A 16,873-nucleotide genomic window follows, 5' to 3' on the forward strand; every position below is an offset into this window, starting at 1 on the left:
ACTAGAAATGTTATTTCATCCCACTGCATGCTTCTAAGCTGTCACACTACCTATTGCCCCGAACGCTTTCAAGCCTATCCACAAGTATCCACAAGTAATCACAAGAATTAGGCGCTAGCTTCTTCCTTTCACAAAGCTGGAGAACTATCTAGAACTACACTGTTGTTTCTACCATAAACACCTCTTTGAAAACCATTTAAGATGTTGCTATAAACATCCTCTGAGCTCGGAAAGCTGGCCTACTTAGGCTTTCAAGCCCTGCAGAAACTGGAAATTATGAAGAGTGTTTTTATGGTATTCAAATTTCAGCTTTCCTGCCTTCCCCATAATAAAACAGAACTGCAACCAGGAACATGCTGTTAAGTGTGTAATTGTTTCCAAGAAGTTTAAAACGAAGTCTAATTTATGGCAGGGGCACTAGAGTCCTCCAGCAAATTCTTGTTGCACAAACCGCGTGTGTTCGAGGAAAAAAATCAGGGGGCTCAAAGTGATAGCACAAAAGAAATACTTGATGTGACTATCAGAGAGTGCATCACATACACAATAAGGCTTCTGTCAACTGAGCAGAACTTATCAGCCGTATGACATACCTGTTGTCTGAATCCAATCTTAAGATTCTGCTACACAATCTAATTTCTGAAGGATGACACAGCTACAATTCCCCAAAGCAGACAATTGTGCCTTTTAAAAAACATTAAGCTAATGGACAAAAAATGTCTTCAACGTTTTGTCGTTTCTGTGACAATCCCATTATCTGACACTATATATTTGATTTTGAATATTCATGGTAAGCAACAGAAGGTTTCTTGTCAATCTCAGGTAGGAAGAAGCAGTTGGTGAGAGAACAAACTGCAACTTTTTCCGTATTGCCTCATTAGAAGACAAGCTTCTGGCATGGCATTTGGCACTCAAAGACTGTTCTAGCACGTTCTACGCAAAACCTTTGTATTAGACCCGGCCAAATTAAATGAGAAGCAAGTGATGTTGCAGTATTCAGAACTGTTTGTTTTGGAACACAACCACTGAAATCGACAGGATGATTCCAGAGGAAATGAAGCGCACTCACTGGGCATTTAGACATTTTACCCAAAGATGTGGAACCAAGGAGGGCAAAAGCAGAGTTAGAAACTCAAGATATCTAACCTAGGCACCAAATGGCTCCTAAAATCAAGGTTGCAGTTGCCAAAACAGAATGTCTAGCTGCGATTTGGGGCCAAGAAGGCTCTAAAGTCTTATTTTTCAACTGTGATTGATTCTCACTTAAACATCTGGATAGTTCAGATGACAACTTTGAGCCAGGTTAAGAAATTTGAGAACTTAAAGAAGAAAAGTCACTTGATCCAGGGACAATCCACATATGTATTGGCCTATTCCGACCTCTTTTCCTTAATGGTGACTGCTCCTGTTCTCAGGCTGCACAGAAAAAGCAATTTTGTTCCAGAAATTCATTCTGATTGTGCAGATAAAATATAACTGATAGAATTCTACAGGATGCTGTACTGACAGATTGCTGGATGGTTTGCAGGAGACAGACATGGGGTTTCTAATTCCCAACTGTTTACCAACAGCAACAAAAACATGAGCCCCTCTGCACCGAACTAAGCTGGGCTGTTAAAATCCCAAATCTTTAATAATTCTAATGTCCTCACTCCAGTGCATGGTTCATGGAGCACAGCTAGTTACGGATTCCAGCCCATCTCCCACCAGTTTGCATGTTGGCCTACCCCCAGAGCCATTATTTGGGTTGCACAAATCTGGTGTCTGCCCCACACCCAACAGCCTGCCCGCAGCCACAGACAGAATCAATTCAAACAGCATTACTCACCCCAAAACTGACAAAAACCAATTACTGATTTTCCTTTGCCAAAGAATCCCACACACAGACTCTATAGACATTCACACTCCATGGGTGGGGTGACTTCTCAGCCCTTTCCTGCTTTCATTCAGGACAAAAATGCAAAAAACTACCCCAATTTAAAATGGTCAAGTAAGCAGATCACAACCCAAAGAGAGGGACAAGGAAAATGCTGAACACTCCCACCCCCAGAGCATTGCAGCTTTAACATTAGACTATTGTTTGATGTTGCCAAGCTATGTTGGACGTGTCTGTGAACACACTCTGCTTCTTCAATTATGTTATATCTATCCAACCAACCAATCACCCATCCAAGCAGTACTCTCTGGGTCTGGCAGATTTGGGGGTGGCCCCAACCACAGTCATATGCAGGCAAAATCTGAAGCACGCAAACAGAAAATTGGGGGTAAACACCCATAAAATGTTTGCACGCTATTATCAGAAAGACCCCACCCAGCTTGGGAAGAAGCTAGAGTATAATGTAAGGTTTGTGCTGCATGGATTTCCTGCTCGTGACCATTTAACACACCAGGCAACAAAAGATGTTAACCCTAAGTGACAAACGAGCCTGGGTAGATTAGAAGAAGAAGAGTTTGGATTTGATATCCCGCCTTTCACTCCCTTTAAGGAGTCTCAAAGCGGCTAACATTCTCCTTTCCCTTCCTCCCCCACAACAAACACTCTGTGAGGTGAGTGGGGCTGAGAGACTTCAAGGAAGTGTGACTAGCCCAAGGTCACCCAGCAGCTGCATGTGGAGGAGCGGAGACACGAACCCGGTTCCCCAGATTACGAGACTACCGCTCTTAACCACTACACCATACTGGCTCAAACCTGCCCAAATTCAGATCAATAGATGCAAAGCTGAAGGTGACATGATAAAAAATATATGAGATGGGGGGCTATATAAATATTTTATAAACAAATAAAATACAAATAAATGGCCATGCAATTTTATGTTAGAAGCCAACCAAATCTTAACAAGTCCCTGGTCACATGAATCTAAATTATCTACAAAGGAGGCTGTAAAACTTTCACTTGGCTGTATTTCTTTGTGGTCAAAATCAAAGGCATCTCAAAATGTTCAATTCTGCAGTCATGCCATAGGTCAAACCAGAAACTGTACCCTGGCTGCTGCCCTAAGCACACCTAAAATAGGGTTGTGCATTAGACTCTGATAAACCCCATTCCGCCAAGAAATAGTTATGGATGCTTACTTAAAAAATAATAAACCAAAACTTTCACAAAAGCCTTTTTGGCACACTGATGTAAATGAGTAATCATATCATTTTAATAGAAGAACAGTAGATCTAACCTAAAGGGAATTTCTTCCAGCACCTCTGAAACCCAGATACTAATGCTAATAATTTCATTATTTACACCCTGCCCATCTGGCTGGGTTGCCCCGGCCACAAATGCTACATATTCGTTTACAATTTTGTATGACAAATCAGAGCTAGCTGCTTCACTTGTATTTTCTGCAAGTTTTACTCCGTTAGACTTTTATAAAATCTTTTTTGCAATAATGCACTCTCTACCATATTTACTAAAATGCAATCACATCAAGAAGATCTCCTAAAAATTAAGTTTATCAAAGAGAATGGCCTCTTCAGAACACTGCAATTTTCTGAATTCTGCAACTGAAATACCCTACTGCAACCTAAGTGCTCTGGACTACAAGGCCCATGAGCCTCTGCCAACTCCAGAATCACATGGCCATGCTGAACGGATGTTGTCGTTAAAGCAGCAAGTGTACCTGAAATAATAATGTACTAGTCTCCTTTTACCCTTGGCTGCAATTCTGTCCCCTTTCTGTTATCTGCCTTATGTCAATTTCTAGATCAGAGGCGGCCATGGTGGGGCAATGCAGAGGATGTTGGACTATGACTTTCATTAGTCCTAGCCAGCAAGGCCATAGTCCAAGAACACCAGCAGAGTACCACCTTGCTCTAAACTAGATTGCTAGCCCCTTGGGGCAGGGACCAGAGCTCTCATACTTTGTAAAGCACCATGTCCATGTTCCATGAGCAGAGTTGCAAGCTTCCTTAAAGGCTGTTGATGAATTCTAGGTGTTAAGAGTAAAGTAAAGTAAGGTAAAGGTAAAGGGACCACTGACCATTTGGTCCAGTCGTGACTGACTCTGGGGTTGCGGCGCTCATCTCGCTTTACTGGCCGAGGGATCCAGCGTACAGCTTCCAGGTCATGTGGCCAGCATGACTAAGCCGCTTCTGGTGAACCAGAGCAGCGCACGGAAACGCCGTTTACCTTCCTGCCGGAGCGGTACCTATTTATCTACTTACACTTTGACGTGCTTTTGAACTGCTAGGTTGGCAGGGGCAGGGACCGAGCAACGGGAGCTCACCCCGTCGCGGGGATTCAAACTGCCGACCTTCTGATCGGCAAGTCCTAGGCTCTGTGGTTTAACCCACAGCGCCGCCCGCATCCCCTAAGAGTAAAGTAGAGCCCATTAAATCAATTGACTCAAGAGAGCTCCAACTAACTTCATTGAGCTCAATGGGCCTACTCAATCTGACTTAGTAAAAAACTACCCTTAATCTTTAACTAATTGCTGGGTGTAGCCAAATACTACTCTTAATCTATAGTTAAATTGCTACATCTCCTGACACCCAGCAGACTGAGGGCCATTTTATATATTCTGGAGAATCAAATGGTATAGCTTTTCTGGGGCTGTAATACTTTGAGCTATGGGTGAGGGAGGAATTTTGAATGCTCTGCCCTCCCCATCAAAAAACTCCCTAAACACAGGTATGTCAGGGAGAAGGGTAGGGTGACCCAGTCTCACAACACTCACAGGAGGAGCGTTCCAATATGCAATCTGTGGCCTGAAGTGTTATGAAGCAGGAGAAGCTTTACTACTTGATATTCCTCAAGGTATAAAGTGGAAGGAATAGTACACCCATTTATCCTTTGTGCAGGATTCCCCCCCCCCCAAACTCATCATCAATGATTAGTTACCTTTAACATCAGGGGCAAGGATTTAAAAACCCAACCTATACTATTGATTAGATGACCCTGTTAAAAATGCAACACTCAAGTCTCTGCTTATTTTCATTCACCCAGGAAAGTTTAGTTGAGGAGGGTCTCCAGCTTTTTTTTTTTGACTAAAACTCCCATCATCCATAGCTAGCAGAACCAGTGGTCAGGGATGATGGGAATTGTAGTCCAAAAGCAACTGGAGACCCAAGTTTGGGAAACCCTAGAGTAGACATTTTTGCTTTGTAAAACTAATGAGAGGTGGAAAGAGCCATGCTCACTTTCTCTGCTAAGCAGAAAATTTTAGATCTCGTTTCAGTTCTCCACTCAGTGACAAGCGATAGCTTGGAAGGAGCACTGCTAAGCCTCAAGCTATTTCTGAAACACCATGCTTGATCGGGAAAGAAAAGGCTGTTGGCAAGATATATATATAAAATCCCAGGTTGAATGTTTAAAGTCCTTTCCCTCCCTTTTTGAAGGCAATGAGCTAAATCTCCAGACAGTGGAGATTCCACTCAAAACAGGTATTTGTGTTCCACAAGTATTGACACCACCAACTGTAGAACCCCAAGAAATTTAAGTCTTCTATAGCTACAACCCACCAGAATCTCTCTCTTAAGCAAGCTATAGAAGTGAACATGCTCTCAGTAGAAAAAGATTGTGCCATTAAATGAAAAGCAAAAAGCAAATCTGACCTAAAGCTGCACAAAGGATGCATTTCAAAGGAAGTAGTGATGGCAAGTAATGGAAAATTCATGTTCAGCATGCAGAAAACCTCAGGTACCATCCACAGCAGTTCCAGGTACAGCTGAGACAGCCCTCGTTCTGAAACCGTGGAAAGATCCTGCCCAAACAGTGCAACAAGGCTGAGCTAAATGGACCAATGATCTAACTCTATGGGCCACACTGTCAGAATAAAGATTTGCTCCAGCCACGCCAAATGTTTTTATTGATAAGATTGGAAAACGTAAGACTGGAAAACAAAAATAAACAACTCCCAGCAGTGCTTGGTTTTGAAAACCAAATAAAAAATATTTTGATACTATACTATACCACAGTGAAATGTTTAAATGTTTATTGAATCTTCCTGCTACACTTCCCATCATCTCCTGTCACAACCCATGAGAACCACTATCCTAACCTGTTTATGAACAGGAAAGAAAATTGGTTAAAATAGCTTCACCAAAGATTTTTGTTTATTGCCTATCTAATTCCATTTGGGGCATGTTTCATCTACAAGAACAGGAAATGGATCTTGTGCTGTTCTGATAGTTGCACATCAGAATTAGCAGAAAGAAGCATCAATCCCTGCTGAATCATCTCCCGGGTTTTTTCTAGTTAACATTCTTCCATCTCCACTGCGTGCATGGAATAAACTTTAGGTCTTGGTATCTGACAGCTTAATGCTTGCTCTTGATTAAGCAGAAATACATTTAGCCAGTGATTTCAACGGAAGGCAGCAAAGAAATAGCAACCATATGATAAACTGTCCTAATAAAAATAGCAAACAATTGCATAATCCAAGCTTTTTCCAATTCTAGTAAAAACCCACTTGGGAAAACCCACTTGGAGGAAAGATGAAGAGGATATGCCAAAAGATCAAAGGCTGTGCCAATTTTCTCCTCTCTCTCCTCCCATCATGCAGGTTTCAGTCAGTCATGTGCAATTGAAATAAGTTAGTGTGCTCCCACTGAACTTACGGAACATTCGGCAAACTAGCTCATCATACTATGGTAGAACATGACAATTTTCAACAAAGAACACATGTCTCAGGAGAGCCTGCCTCCTCCATTTTTCAGGATGAATGAGAGCCTAGTAAACCTGGAACTGCTACATGGTGTGTTATTCTTTGATGAGGAACACTGCATATTAAGCAAAGGTAACACAAGAAGTTTGGGGATGTACAACTAAGGATGAGGCTCCATGCCACACCTGGAATACAATGTCTCCTACAACCCAGGAAAAGAAGAGGCAGGAATCTTCAGTCATACAACCGGAACTCAGGTGTTCTCAAAGTAATAACCACTCCAGTCTGCCCAAACAGGAAAATCACAGCCTCACCACCAGCTCTGGAAATACCAGCCTGCAATCATTTCCAATAAGAGCTAACAGCTGTTCTACAACCTGCTGACAATGGTTGCGTACCAGTTGCCTATCAACAGGGTGGAAGAAAATTATCTTCCAATTTACAAAACATTCTGTGACATTATCATCCAGCAGCAATTATTCATTGCCAAAGGCTGGCATGCAAACAGCTATGCTGCCTTGTCAAGGATAGATGTGGTCCAACTGCATCTGGAAGGCCACACGTCACTCAGCCTTGAACCAGACGCAACTGTTCACTTTACCTCCATGTCAGGAAGACCTTTCCCCTGTTCCAACTTCTGCATGTGAGCTTCTAAAAAGCACAGGAGCAGGACAAGCAGAAGGAACAACTTAGCAGCCCTATTCACAGGTCTCTGTACTTATCCAAGGAACTAGCAACTTGAACCATCAGAGAGAATCACCCTGCTTACGTTAACGTAACCGCTAGTCTCCACGGCAATATTTGTTTTCTCTTCCGGCTCACTTCTAATGTATATTAACCAGAACCTCAAGTGTGTTCAAGGGCTTCCAATGGTATTTGCTGTGCAGGCATAAGCAGACAAGTTTGCAGCAGGCTGTTTGGTGAAAGCACAGGACCGTATTCTCTCTGGTGGCACCTAGACTTTGGAATGCCCTCACTTGTGTGGGTCATGAAGTGAACGAAGTCAGTAAAGGTAAAGGTAAAGGTACCCCTGCCCATACGGGCCAGTCTTGACAGACTCTGGGGTTGTGCGCCCATCTCACTCAAGAGGCCAGGGGCCAGCGCTGTCCGGAGACACTTCCGGGTCACGTGGCCAGCGTGACATTGCTGCTCTGGCGAGCCAGAGCCGCACACGGAAACGCCGTTTACCTTCCCGCTGGTAAGCGGTCCCTATTTATCTACTTGCACCCGGAGGTGCTTTCGAACTGCTAGGTTGGCAGGCGCTGGGACCGAGCAGCGGGAGCGCACCCCGCCGCAGGGATTCGAACCGCCGACCTTTCGATCGGCAAGTCCTAGGCGCTGAGGCTTTAACCCACAGCGCCACCTGCGTCCCTGAACCAAGTCAGTAGCCAGCTTTAAATGCTTCTTAAAGACACTTAAGTTTATCCCAAGCTTTCATGGCTTCCGATTCCTAACTCGTAGAACTTATTTTTTTTCTTTTGGTGCACTGTTCACTTTTTGTCTATGGCCTACAGTTTTTAAAAAAGTTTTATTTGATTATTGCAATTATATGAATTTTAATTATATTTTATGCCAATCACTGAAGAGGGTTTTTATATGTGTGTATTAAGCAGATTATGAATTAAACTTTATGGAGTCCATCAATAACTGCACTGCCATTCAGAAAACATCTTGCAATGCAGAACCCAGCGCCTCCCCAGGAGATTCTGAAAACACAACTTCTTCTGACCTTACAGCTACGAAGAGGAAAACAGGGACTGTCTACAAACCTGTAGGAGAAGGAAGGGAAGAGGCTTCCTTATACTGAATCAGGCCACCAGTCCACCAAGTTTAGTACTGTCTACAATGACTGGGAGATCCCCAGGGTTTCAGGCAGAAGTTTCTCCCTGAAGATGACAAATATTGAACATGCATGCAAAATGTAATATGCTCTAGCAAACTCTCCTCCCTGTAAGAAGCTTCTTCACAGCTCCCAGAGCACCCCAATTCTGTCTTCTGCATTCTTAATTCCTGCCCGAGCAAGACTTGAGTAAAGACATGCTGGCCACCCAAGCACCTATATATTTAGCGATGCCACCTAGGAAACCTGAATCACTTTTCCAGCTCTCATTCCCTTGGAGTCTCAAGCCCTTTTTCTCCTCTTATTATTTATTTACTGCACTGTTTTGCAATTAGGACAGAAGTACCTGCTGAAGCACTGGTGACATCTGCCTCAAAGATATGCAGCAATCCTAAGCATTCTTACTTAGAGAAGCCAGATTAAATCCATCCTTTTAAAATTGAATGTGTGGGTGCAAATCTAAACAAATATGCATGGCGTAATAATGTTCACTTCTTCTATATTACAGAGTTGAGTGCTTTTGCTTGCAGTAACGACATGTTTTTGCTTACTCTTTTTTACCCCCAGTAAACAGCAGTTTATTTCCAGCAGAGAACACAGCTTACATATTATGGAAGTGTATGAGGTCTCACCTATTTCATTTTTATACCACCCAAAGTTAAAAACAAGGCCTTAAACTAAATTAGAAAAAACGTACTGCCAATACATGAGAAGGCACTATGACTGTGCACAGTGTCAGCGAAGTATGAATTCCTCTCTACAGCATATCTGCACAGATAAGTCACAGTCCATTACTTGATTAACAGCAGAGTAATGGGATTACTTTAGAGTAAGCGGGCTAAGAACTTAAGGTAAAAGGTAAAGGTACCCCTGCCCGTACGGGCCAGTCTTGACAGACTCTGGGGTTGTGCGCCCATCTCACTTAAGAGGCCAGGGGCCAGCGCTGTCCGGAGACACTTCCGGGTCACGTGGCCAGCGTGACATCGCTGCTCTGGCGAGCCAGAGCCGCACACGGAAACGCCGTTTACCTTCCCGCTGGTAAGCGGTCCCTATTTATCTACTTGCACCCGGAGGTGCTTTCGAACTGCTAGGTTGGCAGGCGCTGGGACCGAGCAGCGGGAGCGCACCCCGCCGCAGGGATTCAAACCGCCGACCTTTCGATCGGCAAGTCCTAGGCGCTGAGGCTTTAACCCACAGCGCCACCTGCGTCCCTCGCTAAGAACTTAGGGAAAGCCTATATCTCTATATAAGAAGCAATTTGAGTATAGGGGCTGCTGCACTTTATTTCTGCTGCATTGCTCCTCAGCACTAATACATGGCAGGTGCTATCAACTGCCCATCTATAGTTACATAGGACAAACAGGGCAAATATCTATAGTAGAAAATAAATGTGCCAGAAACAACAACACAAAAAACCCAGTTTTTTAATATCCCAGGAAATTTTATTTCTGTTGCCAAGGTCAAAGTAAAAATAAAAAGGGTGGATACAGCATGGCCTTAATCATCATTTAGGGTGGTTGTCTTACTAGAGACGGCCATGAGATCATGAACAAATTAAGCTCTAACCCAGAATTATTGGGTATGCTAGCACCGATCTATGGCCTTCAGGGTCTGATCCTTATTTACTTCAATTGAGTGCCTAATGAGTCATAGAAAGATGGTATCTCCAAGTTCAGTGCGTGTTTATTTTTAATCTCACCTTACACCAACAGTTCCATCACATATTCATTAGTTCTGTGCGCACACAAGTGTGCCTATATGGACATGCCATGTTTAATGAAGCAGGATTGAGTCTGGACTTGCCTCCACAATTAAACCAGCGTTTTCATATTCCTCAGATACATATTATAATGGCTGCTGTCTCACATGCATATGTACCGCTGATGTTTCATCCACATGTTTATAACTGAATTGCAGCTTTCAGTAAAGTGACAACTCTTTTCCTGCAAGGAGACCAAGTATGTGCATGAGGCAATTAGACAAAACAATTCGACCTATTTCCAAATACATGTCTAACTGCAACATCATGTATGTACATTTACTCAGAAGTTCAACTGAATTCAGTTGGACTTAGTCCCAAATAAGCATGCATGCACTTATTTAGGACTTACTCCTAAGTAAAGGTGGAGTCTGGGAACAGGAGCAACACCACTGCAAGCAGAAAGGTTTCTGATCCACTTTATAAATAAGTCTGCTGGTTGCTGCTGTGTAATCTCACCGTATTGTATTACCAGCAGCCCTGTCCATGAAAACATCAGTGTTTGATTTCTAAAGTATAAACCCGGTATAACACCCTGAATCAGAGGCACGTATTAAAAGGCCTCTCTTTAGTTAGGATTCCAAAAACAGATGTTTTTATCTTAACATGCAAAAGGGGGAAAAGGAGGAGTCAGTCGTTTACTGTTACACACTGGGCCAAAGGTCTTAGAATTTATTGTCACACAAAGTGAAACCCGTTCCACACTTTCAGGCAGTTTTCAGGCAGCTGTAAGGTTGCCGCAGGCAGTTAAAAGCAATGTGACTCAACCCCAGCAAGATAAAAATTCCAATTGTCATTCAGCTACCATCAATTGACAACAGATGCTCACGCAGACTCACCTGGGACTCACTGGCCACAGTGGGGCTTCCGAGTAAGCATGCACAGGATTGTGCCCTAAACCCTTAATCTGTTGCAAATGTTAGGCATGCTTGCTTGACTCCTACTGAACTCAATGGGACTTATTTCCGAGTGAACATAATTGGGATCAGGCCGATCAACGCACCCAGCGCCAGCCAGCTACCTTACAAGTGTGACACGTCATGAAGCGTTATTTGTTGCTGCTGTGCTGCTTCTTCACATCCACAGCACACGCTTCCCTGGGGAGCCGACCTCACTTTCCCGACCCCCACCAGCGCGCGATTGTGCAACAACCGTAATTGCATTTATAAGTTTGCAAATGTTTGTTTTTCGTAAGAATCGGGGAGCCTGTCAAGTTTCCCGAGACGGATCTTCTGTGCCTTTCGGCAAACGCAGATCAGCCCCGTCATTGCCGCCGTCAACGAGGGATTCGTAGGCCCCCGCCCAAACCCAGGATCGAGAGATGCTCCCCCATTGCACCGCGGAGCATCTACAGCCTTAAAACTGGAAAAAAGATATCCAGTTCTGATCCCTCTTGGCTGCTCCCGCTTCTGTAAAGCTGCTGCGCCTGGCAAGGTTTTTCTTCCCCGGGCATCCAGGGATCGAAGCGGAGGAGAGGCCAGGGCCCGAGCAGGCCCGAGCCCAGGGGGGAAGCGCAAATGCAACAAGAAAAACACCCCTCTCTCCGCCTTCTTTTGCACCCGAAGGAGAGAAACGCTTCGAGGGCTCCTCTCGCATCCCCAGCGCCCCGAGCGAGGGAGGATTGCGCAGCAGCAGCAGCCGGGCGATGCCGGCGCCCTGGGGACCCCGGGGAGGCGAAGGCGCGCCCGCCGCGCGCGGGTCCCTTCCTCGACCACGAAGGACATTTCAGCAAGCCCGGCGAGCCGAGCGCGGCCGCCGCCGCCGCCGCTGCTTCTGCTGCTGCCCAACCCCGGCGGCCCCCGGAAAATGGCTGCCGCTGGAGCTGAGCCCTTTCTGGCAAAGCGGCTGCAGCAGAGCGCGCCGCCGGAGGAGCCACCTTGCCTTTCTGTTTCAGAAAATGAATAATAGTAGTAATAAAATGGGGGGAGGGGAGAGAAACAGGCGGGGGGGAGGCAGGGGAAGGCGAGGAAGCGTCGCATGGCTGCTGCATGGGCGGCCGCCCCCTCCCCGCGCCCTCCTTACCTTTGAATTTCAGCTCGTGCTGCGGTTCCAGACTCAGGACCTGCTCGGTTTTCGCCATGTTGTTGCCGCTGCTGCTGCTGCTGCTGCTGCTGCTGCTGCTGCTGCCGCTCCTCCTCCTCGGCGGTGGAGGCACCAAGCAGGGTTGGAGAGGGAACAGCAATATATATATATATATAATATGAGATAGATATATATATATTTATATAAGGTTGCGATTTGGAGGCGGAGGGCAGAAGAATGCACACACGCCAGGGACGCACCCGCGGCTGGTTGGGTCAGAGCTCCTTCCTTAGAGGAGCCTGGGCAGGGAAGGGAAATAAGCGCGGAGGAGGGAGGTGGCGGCGGCGGCGGCGGCTCTGGTTCTAGGGCGGAGGGAGGTGGGGGCGGGAGGCGGCAGCACCCACCGGAGGCTGTTGCACACAGCGAGGGGAATAAGCCGCCGCGCGCGCCCCCAACGCGCACACTCGCTCGCTCGCTCGCTGGCCGACGCTGCTGCTGCTGCTGCTGCTGCTTCCCTCCCTGGCAAGGAGGCGGGGAGGACGATGCAGCAATGGCAAAGGGGGAGGGCGGAGAGGGAAGCTGCAAGCTGACGTCTCCAGCCGGCACGGGCGGAGTGGGGGACGGGGGGGGGGGGACGGCAGCAAGAGGCAAACCCAGCGCTCGGGGAGGCGAAAGGAACGGCGCGCGTCATGCTGGGCGGGGCTTAAAAGGGAGCCGGGAGGAGGCGAGGGCGCACGCGCCGCGGAGGAAGCGCGCAAGGAGCCGCGCGGGGGGCGGGGGAACAGGGGAAGAGGGTTTAGTCGGGAGAAAGCCCAGCTGGCATTCGAGTAAATGAGCATAAGCGTTGCACACTTTGGGTTTTGTTACATATTCTCGACAATAAGGACGCATCCTATGCCATTATTATTATTATTATTATTATTATTATTAACTGCTTCTTATGTGGTATCCAAGAGCCCTTAAAGAGTCTTTAAGTGGATGGTTTTCCCAGTACAGTGGTGCCTCGCAAGACGAAATTAATTCGTTCCGCGAGTCTCTTCGTCTTGCCGTTTTTTCGTCTTGCGAAGCACGGCCATTAGCGGTTTAGCAGCTTAGCGGCTTAGCGGCTTAGAAAAAGGGGGGGGGAGGGAAAAACTCGCAAGAACTCGCAAGACGTTTTCGTCTTGCGAAGCAAGCCCATAGGGAAATTCGTCTTGCGAAGCACCTCAAGAACGGAAAACTCTTTCGTCTAGCAAGTTTTTCGTCTTGCGAGGCATTCATCTTGCAGGGCACCACTGTAGTGATATATAGAAGTGAGAGCTGGTCCATAAAGAAGGCTGATCGCCGAAGAATTGATGCTTTTGAATTCTGGTGCTGGAGGAGACTCTTGAGAGTCCCATGGACTGCAAGAAGATCAAACCTATCCATTCTGAAGGAAATCAGCCCTGAGTGCTCACTGGAAGGACAGATCCTGAAGCTGAGGCTCCAATACTTTGGCCACCTCATGAGAAGAGAAGACTCCCTGGACAAGACCCTGATGTTGGGAAAGATGGAGGGCACAAGGAGAAGGGGATGACAGAGGACGAGATGGTTGGGCAGTGTTCTCCAAGCTACCAGCATGAGTCTGACCAAATTGCGGGAGGCAGTGGAAGATAGGAGTGCCTGGAGTGCTCTGGTCTATGGGGTCACAAAGAGTCGGACACGACTAAACGACTAAACAACAACAACAACCTATTGGTAGGAGAAAATAACAGGCCAACCAGAGAATATTAAGAAGCAAAGCGACTAGTAAGCCAGATCTTTAACTGTTGCAAAAGGGTCCCCACTTACCACACGCAGGAGGAAGAAGGGACCCAGAACAATGCTGTGCAAGCCCTTACATAGACTTCTGCAGTGCTTTTTATATGCACGGCCACACACACACGTTTGGGGTACTCTCATTTTCCTACTCATAAACTGCTTCTGGTGCAACAGGACACCGTGGCGGAAACCAGAGCACATGGAAACGCTGTTTACCTTCCCGCTGGAGCGGTACCTATTTATCTACCTGTACTGGTATGCTTTCAAACTGCTAGGTCTGCAGGAGCTGGGACAGAAACGGGAGCTCACTCTGTTGCTGGGATTCGAACCATCGATCTTCTGATTGGCAAGCCCAAGAGGCACTGTGGTCTAACCAGCATTTCAAATTGTGCCTGGAAATGGGTCTGTAGCTAGTGAAGCTGTTTCAACAAGGGAGTGACATGCTCTCTGTAATTGGCCCCAGTCTCCATTCTGGCTGCAGAATTCTGGATCAGCTGAAGCTTCCGAACACATCACATAGACGTAGTGAAGGCATGTGACACCATGGCCAGATCCTGCATCCCAAGGAGCTGGTGCAGTAAAGCACTGTGCAAACTGGTGGAATAGTGATGATGATAATATCACAGAAGCAACTTTGCCTTAAAAAAAAATTCCTCACCCCCCAAAAAAACCTTTGAAGTTTCAGGCCTTAACTAGGAGATGAACTGGAGCCTTCAATCATAGCATATTAAATGAAATAGAAAATACCATTTACAACAAGGCGCCATGCTCCTTATTCTATTCAGAAGAAAAGCAATATATTTTATTCCTTCCATCTCGTGGCAGCTTTATCACACCCATTTATTTTCCTGCCTAGTTTTGCAGAGGAGAGGTTGCAAAACCAGATTCTTAGAATGATTTGGGTTTTCCTTGTTTCCTAAATGATTGGCCATTGCAGGTGAAGTTAATTACAATGTCCCGTCGCCATTTCCTGTAGGAACAAACTCGGAGGTTTGCCTATCAGGTTGGAGGCGAAACTGGGCCAGTGGTTTCTGTATTCTCAGAGGAACGATTTGGGGGGACCCCCCTGAACCCTAGAATTTAATAAATGGTAGGGTTTTCATTATTTGGGATGTGAAGGGAGAAATACAAGCTGCAGGGGTATTGCTTGGCTAGCCTATGCAAAGCGACCTGGCCAAGCTAGGGCTATTAAGAAAGAACAGAGGGCTGTTGAGAGCTTGCCAGGGCAACTGGTTCTGAGGTGACAGGAAAAGAGAGTTTTTAGCAAGGGTTGCTGGGAAGAAGAAAGACTGGAATCTAGGGATATTCTGGGATCAAATTAGAAGCCAGGATGGCTTTCGGAATTCAGGCACTGTTTCTGGAAAATCAGAACCCTTGGAGGGTATGCTACAGACTGCCTGAAGCCCTGAATCAAAGCACAATACAGTGGTACCTCATGTTAAGTACTACTCCGGAGGTCCGTTCCAGAGGTCGTTCCGTACTTAACCTGAAACTGTTCTTAACCTGAAGCACCACTTATAGCTAATGGAGCCTCCTGCTGCTGCCGCGCCGCCGGAGCACAATTTCTATTCTCATCCTGAAGCAAAGTTCTTAACCTGAAGCAATATTGGAGTCTGTAACCTGAAGCATATGTAACCTGAAGCGTATGTAACCTGAGGTACCACTGTACTGTGGAGATGCGCTGCAAGCTTATGTTGCAGAGCCCACGTCGTAGATAAACCTCAGCTTTTAACCAAGGTCTAGAAGACTATTTAATTTTCTAGTGCAATGTGATGTATAAAAATAGCTACTGGTCTTAAAAACATTTGAATGCAGTTGGGCTCATTTAGTATGGGAGCCATGTTTTTCCAGAACTGGCTGCAAACAGAATTAAAGCAGTGATTTCATATGGCACATAATGTAAGTGCGAAGTTACTCATCCGTGCCCAGCCCCGTGGCCCAGAAACATCCTGTTACAGGTCTTCCTTTCCCTCCTCCAGAGAGATTTATTATTGTTATTATGCTGGCCTTTGGAATTACAAACACACTTGTGTGACGCTGTGACCTGGCAAGTGCTCCCTCCCTACGTCCAGGATGTTAGCGTGACACAAAAATCACTGTGGGAAGGGCAAACAATTTTCCTGATAAAACAGTTCATAAAGCAGTTGTCACAGGAAAAGCTTGAAGCACACCATCTGATGGGGGAAATTAAACACATACCCTCCAACATTTCCCTAATGAAAATAGGGACGTCCCATTCCATAATGACAATTTTAGTATTTATACGCCAGACATCTTACTGGGTTTCCCCAGCCATTCTGGGCAGCTTCCAACATATATAGAAACATAAAGGGAAAGGGAAAGGGACCCCTGACCACTAGGTCCAGTCGTGACTGACTCTGGGGTTGCGGCGCTCATCTCGCTTTATTGGCTGAGGGAGTTGGTGTACAGTTTCCGGGTCATGTGGCCAGCAGAACTAAGCCGCTTCTGGCGAACCAGAGCAGTGTACGGAAACACCGTTTACCTATTTATCTACTTGCACTTTGACGTGCTTTCGAACTGCTAAGTTGGCAGGAGCAGGGACCGAGCAACGGGAGCTCACCCCGTTGCAGGGATTCGAACCACCGACCTTCAGATCGGCAAGTCCTAGGCTCTGTGGTATAAAACATTAAAAAAAACCTTCCCTATACAGGATTGCCTTCAGACGGCTTGGGGGGGGTGTCAGATAATTCCATGCCCTCCAACATTTCTCGAATGGAAATAGGGGCGTCCTGAGGAATAGTTGGATGTTTCAGGTTGAAATCGGAAACAGGGACTGCTTCTCTAAATCAGGGACGTCCCTGGACTATAGGGGCACTTGGAGGGTCTGTTCTTCCCGCCCAGGGTGCCCTCTGCCTGCCC

General features: G+C 46.2%; 1 protein-coding gene and 1 long non-coding RNA gene across 3 annotated transcripts in view; both read right to left on the reverse strand.

Moving 5' to 3' along the window:
- The window catches only part of VAPB (VAMP associated protein B and C), a 47,045-nt gene extending 34,433 nt beyond the window's left edge, over positions 1-12,612 (reverse strand). Inside the window, exons 1-2 of one of the 2 annotated variants that reach the window (XM_079979976.1) lie at positions 12,321-12,612; positions 12,215-12,290 (exon numbers count right to left, since the gene is read on the reverse strand). In XM_079979976.1, the coding sequence (XP_079836102.1) occupies positions 12,215-12,272 (58 nt within the window). In that variant the 5' untranslated portion in view covers positions 12,273-12,290; positions 12,321-12,612. Of the gene's footprint in view, positions 1-12,214; positions 12,291-12,311 lie in introns of both variants that reach the window. The other variant, XM_079979975.1, reaches the window with a different exon arrangement.
- The window catches only part of LOC307218077, a 136,905-nt gene that overhangs the window by 39,487 nt on the left and 80,545 nt on the right, over positions 1-16,873 (reverse strand). The gene's annotated exons all lie outside the window — the stretch shown is intronic.

Source organism: Podarcis cretensis (genome assembly GCF_951804945.1).
Source record: "Podarcis cretensis genome assembly, chromosome: 6".
Lineage (NCBI taxonomy): Eukaryota > Metazoa > Chordata > Lepidosauria > Squamata > Lacertidae > Podarcis > Podarcis cretensis.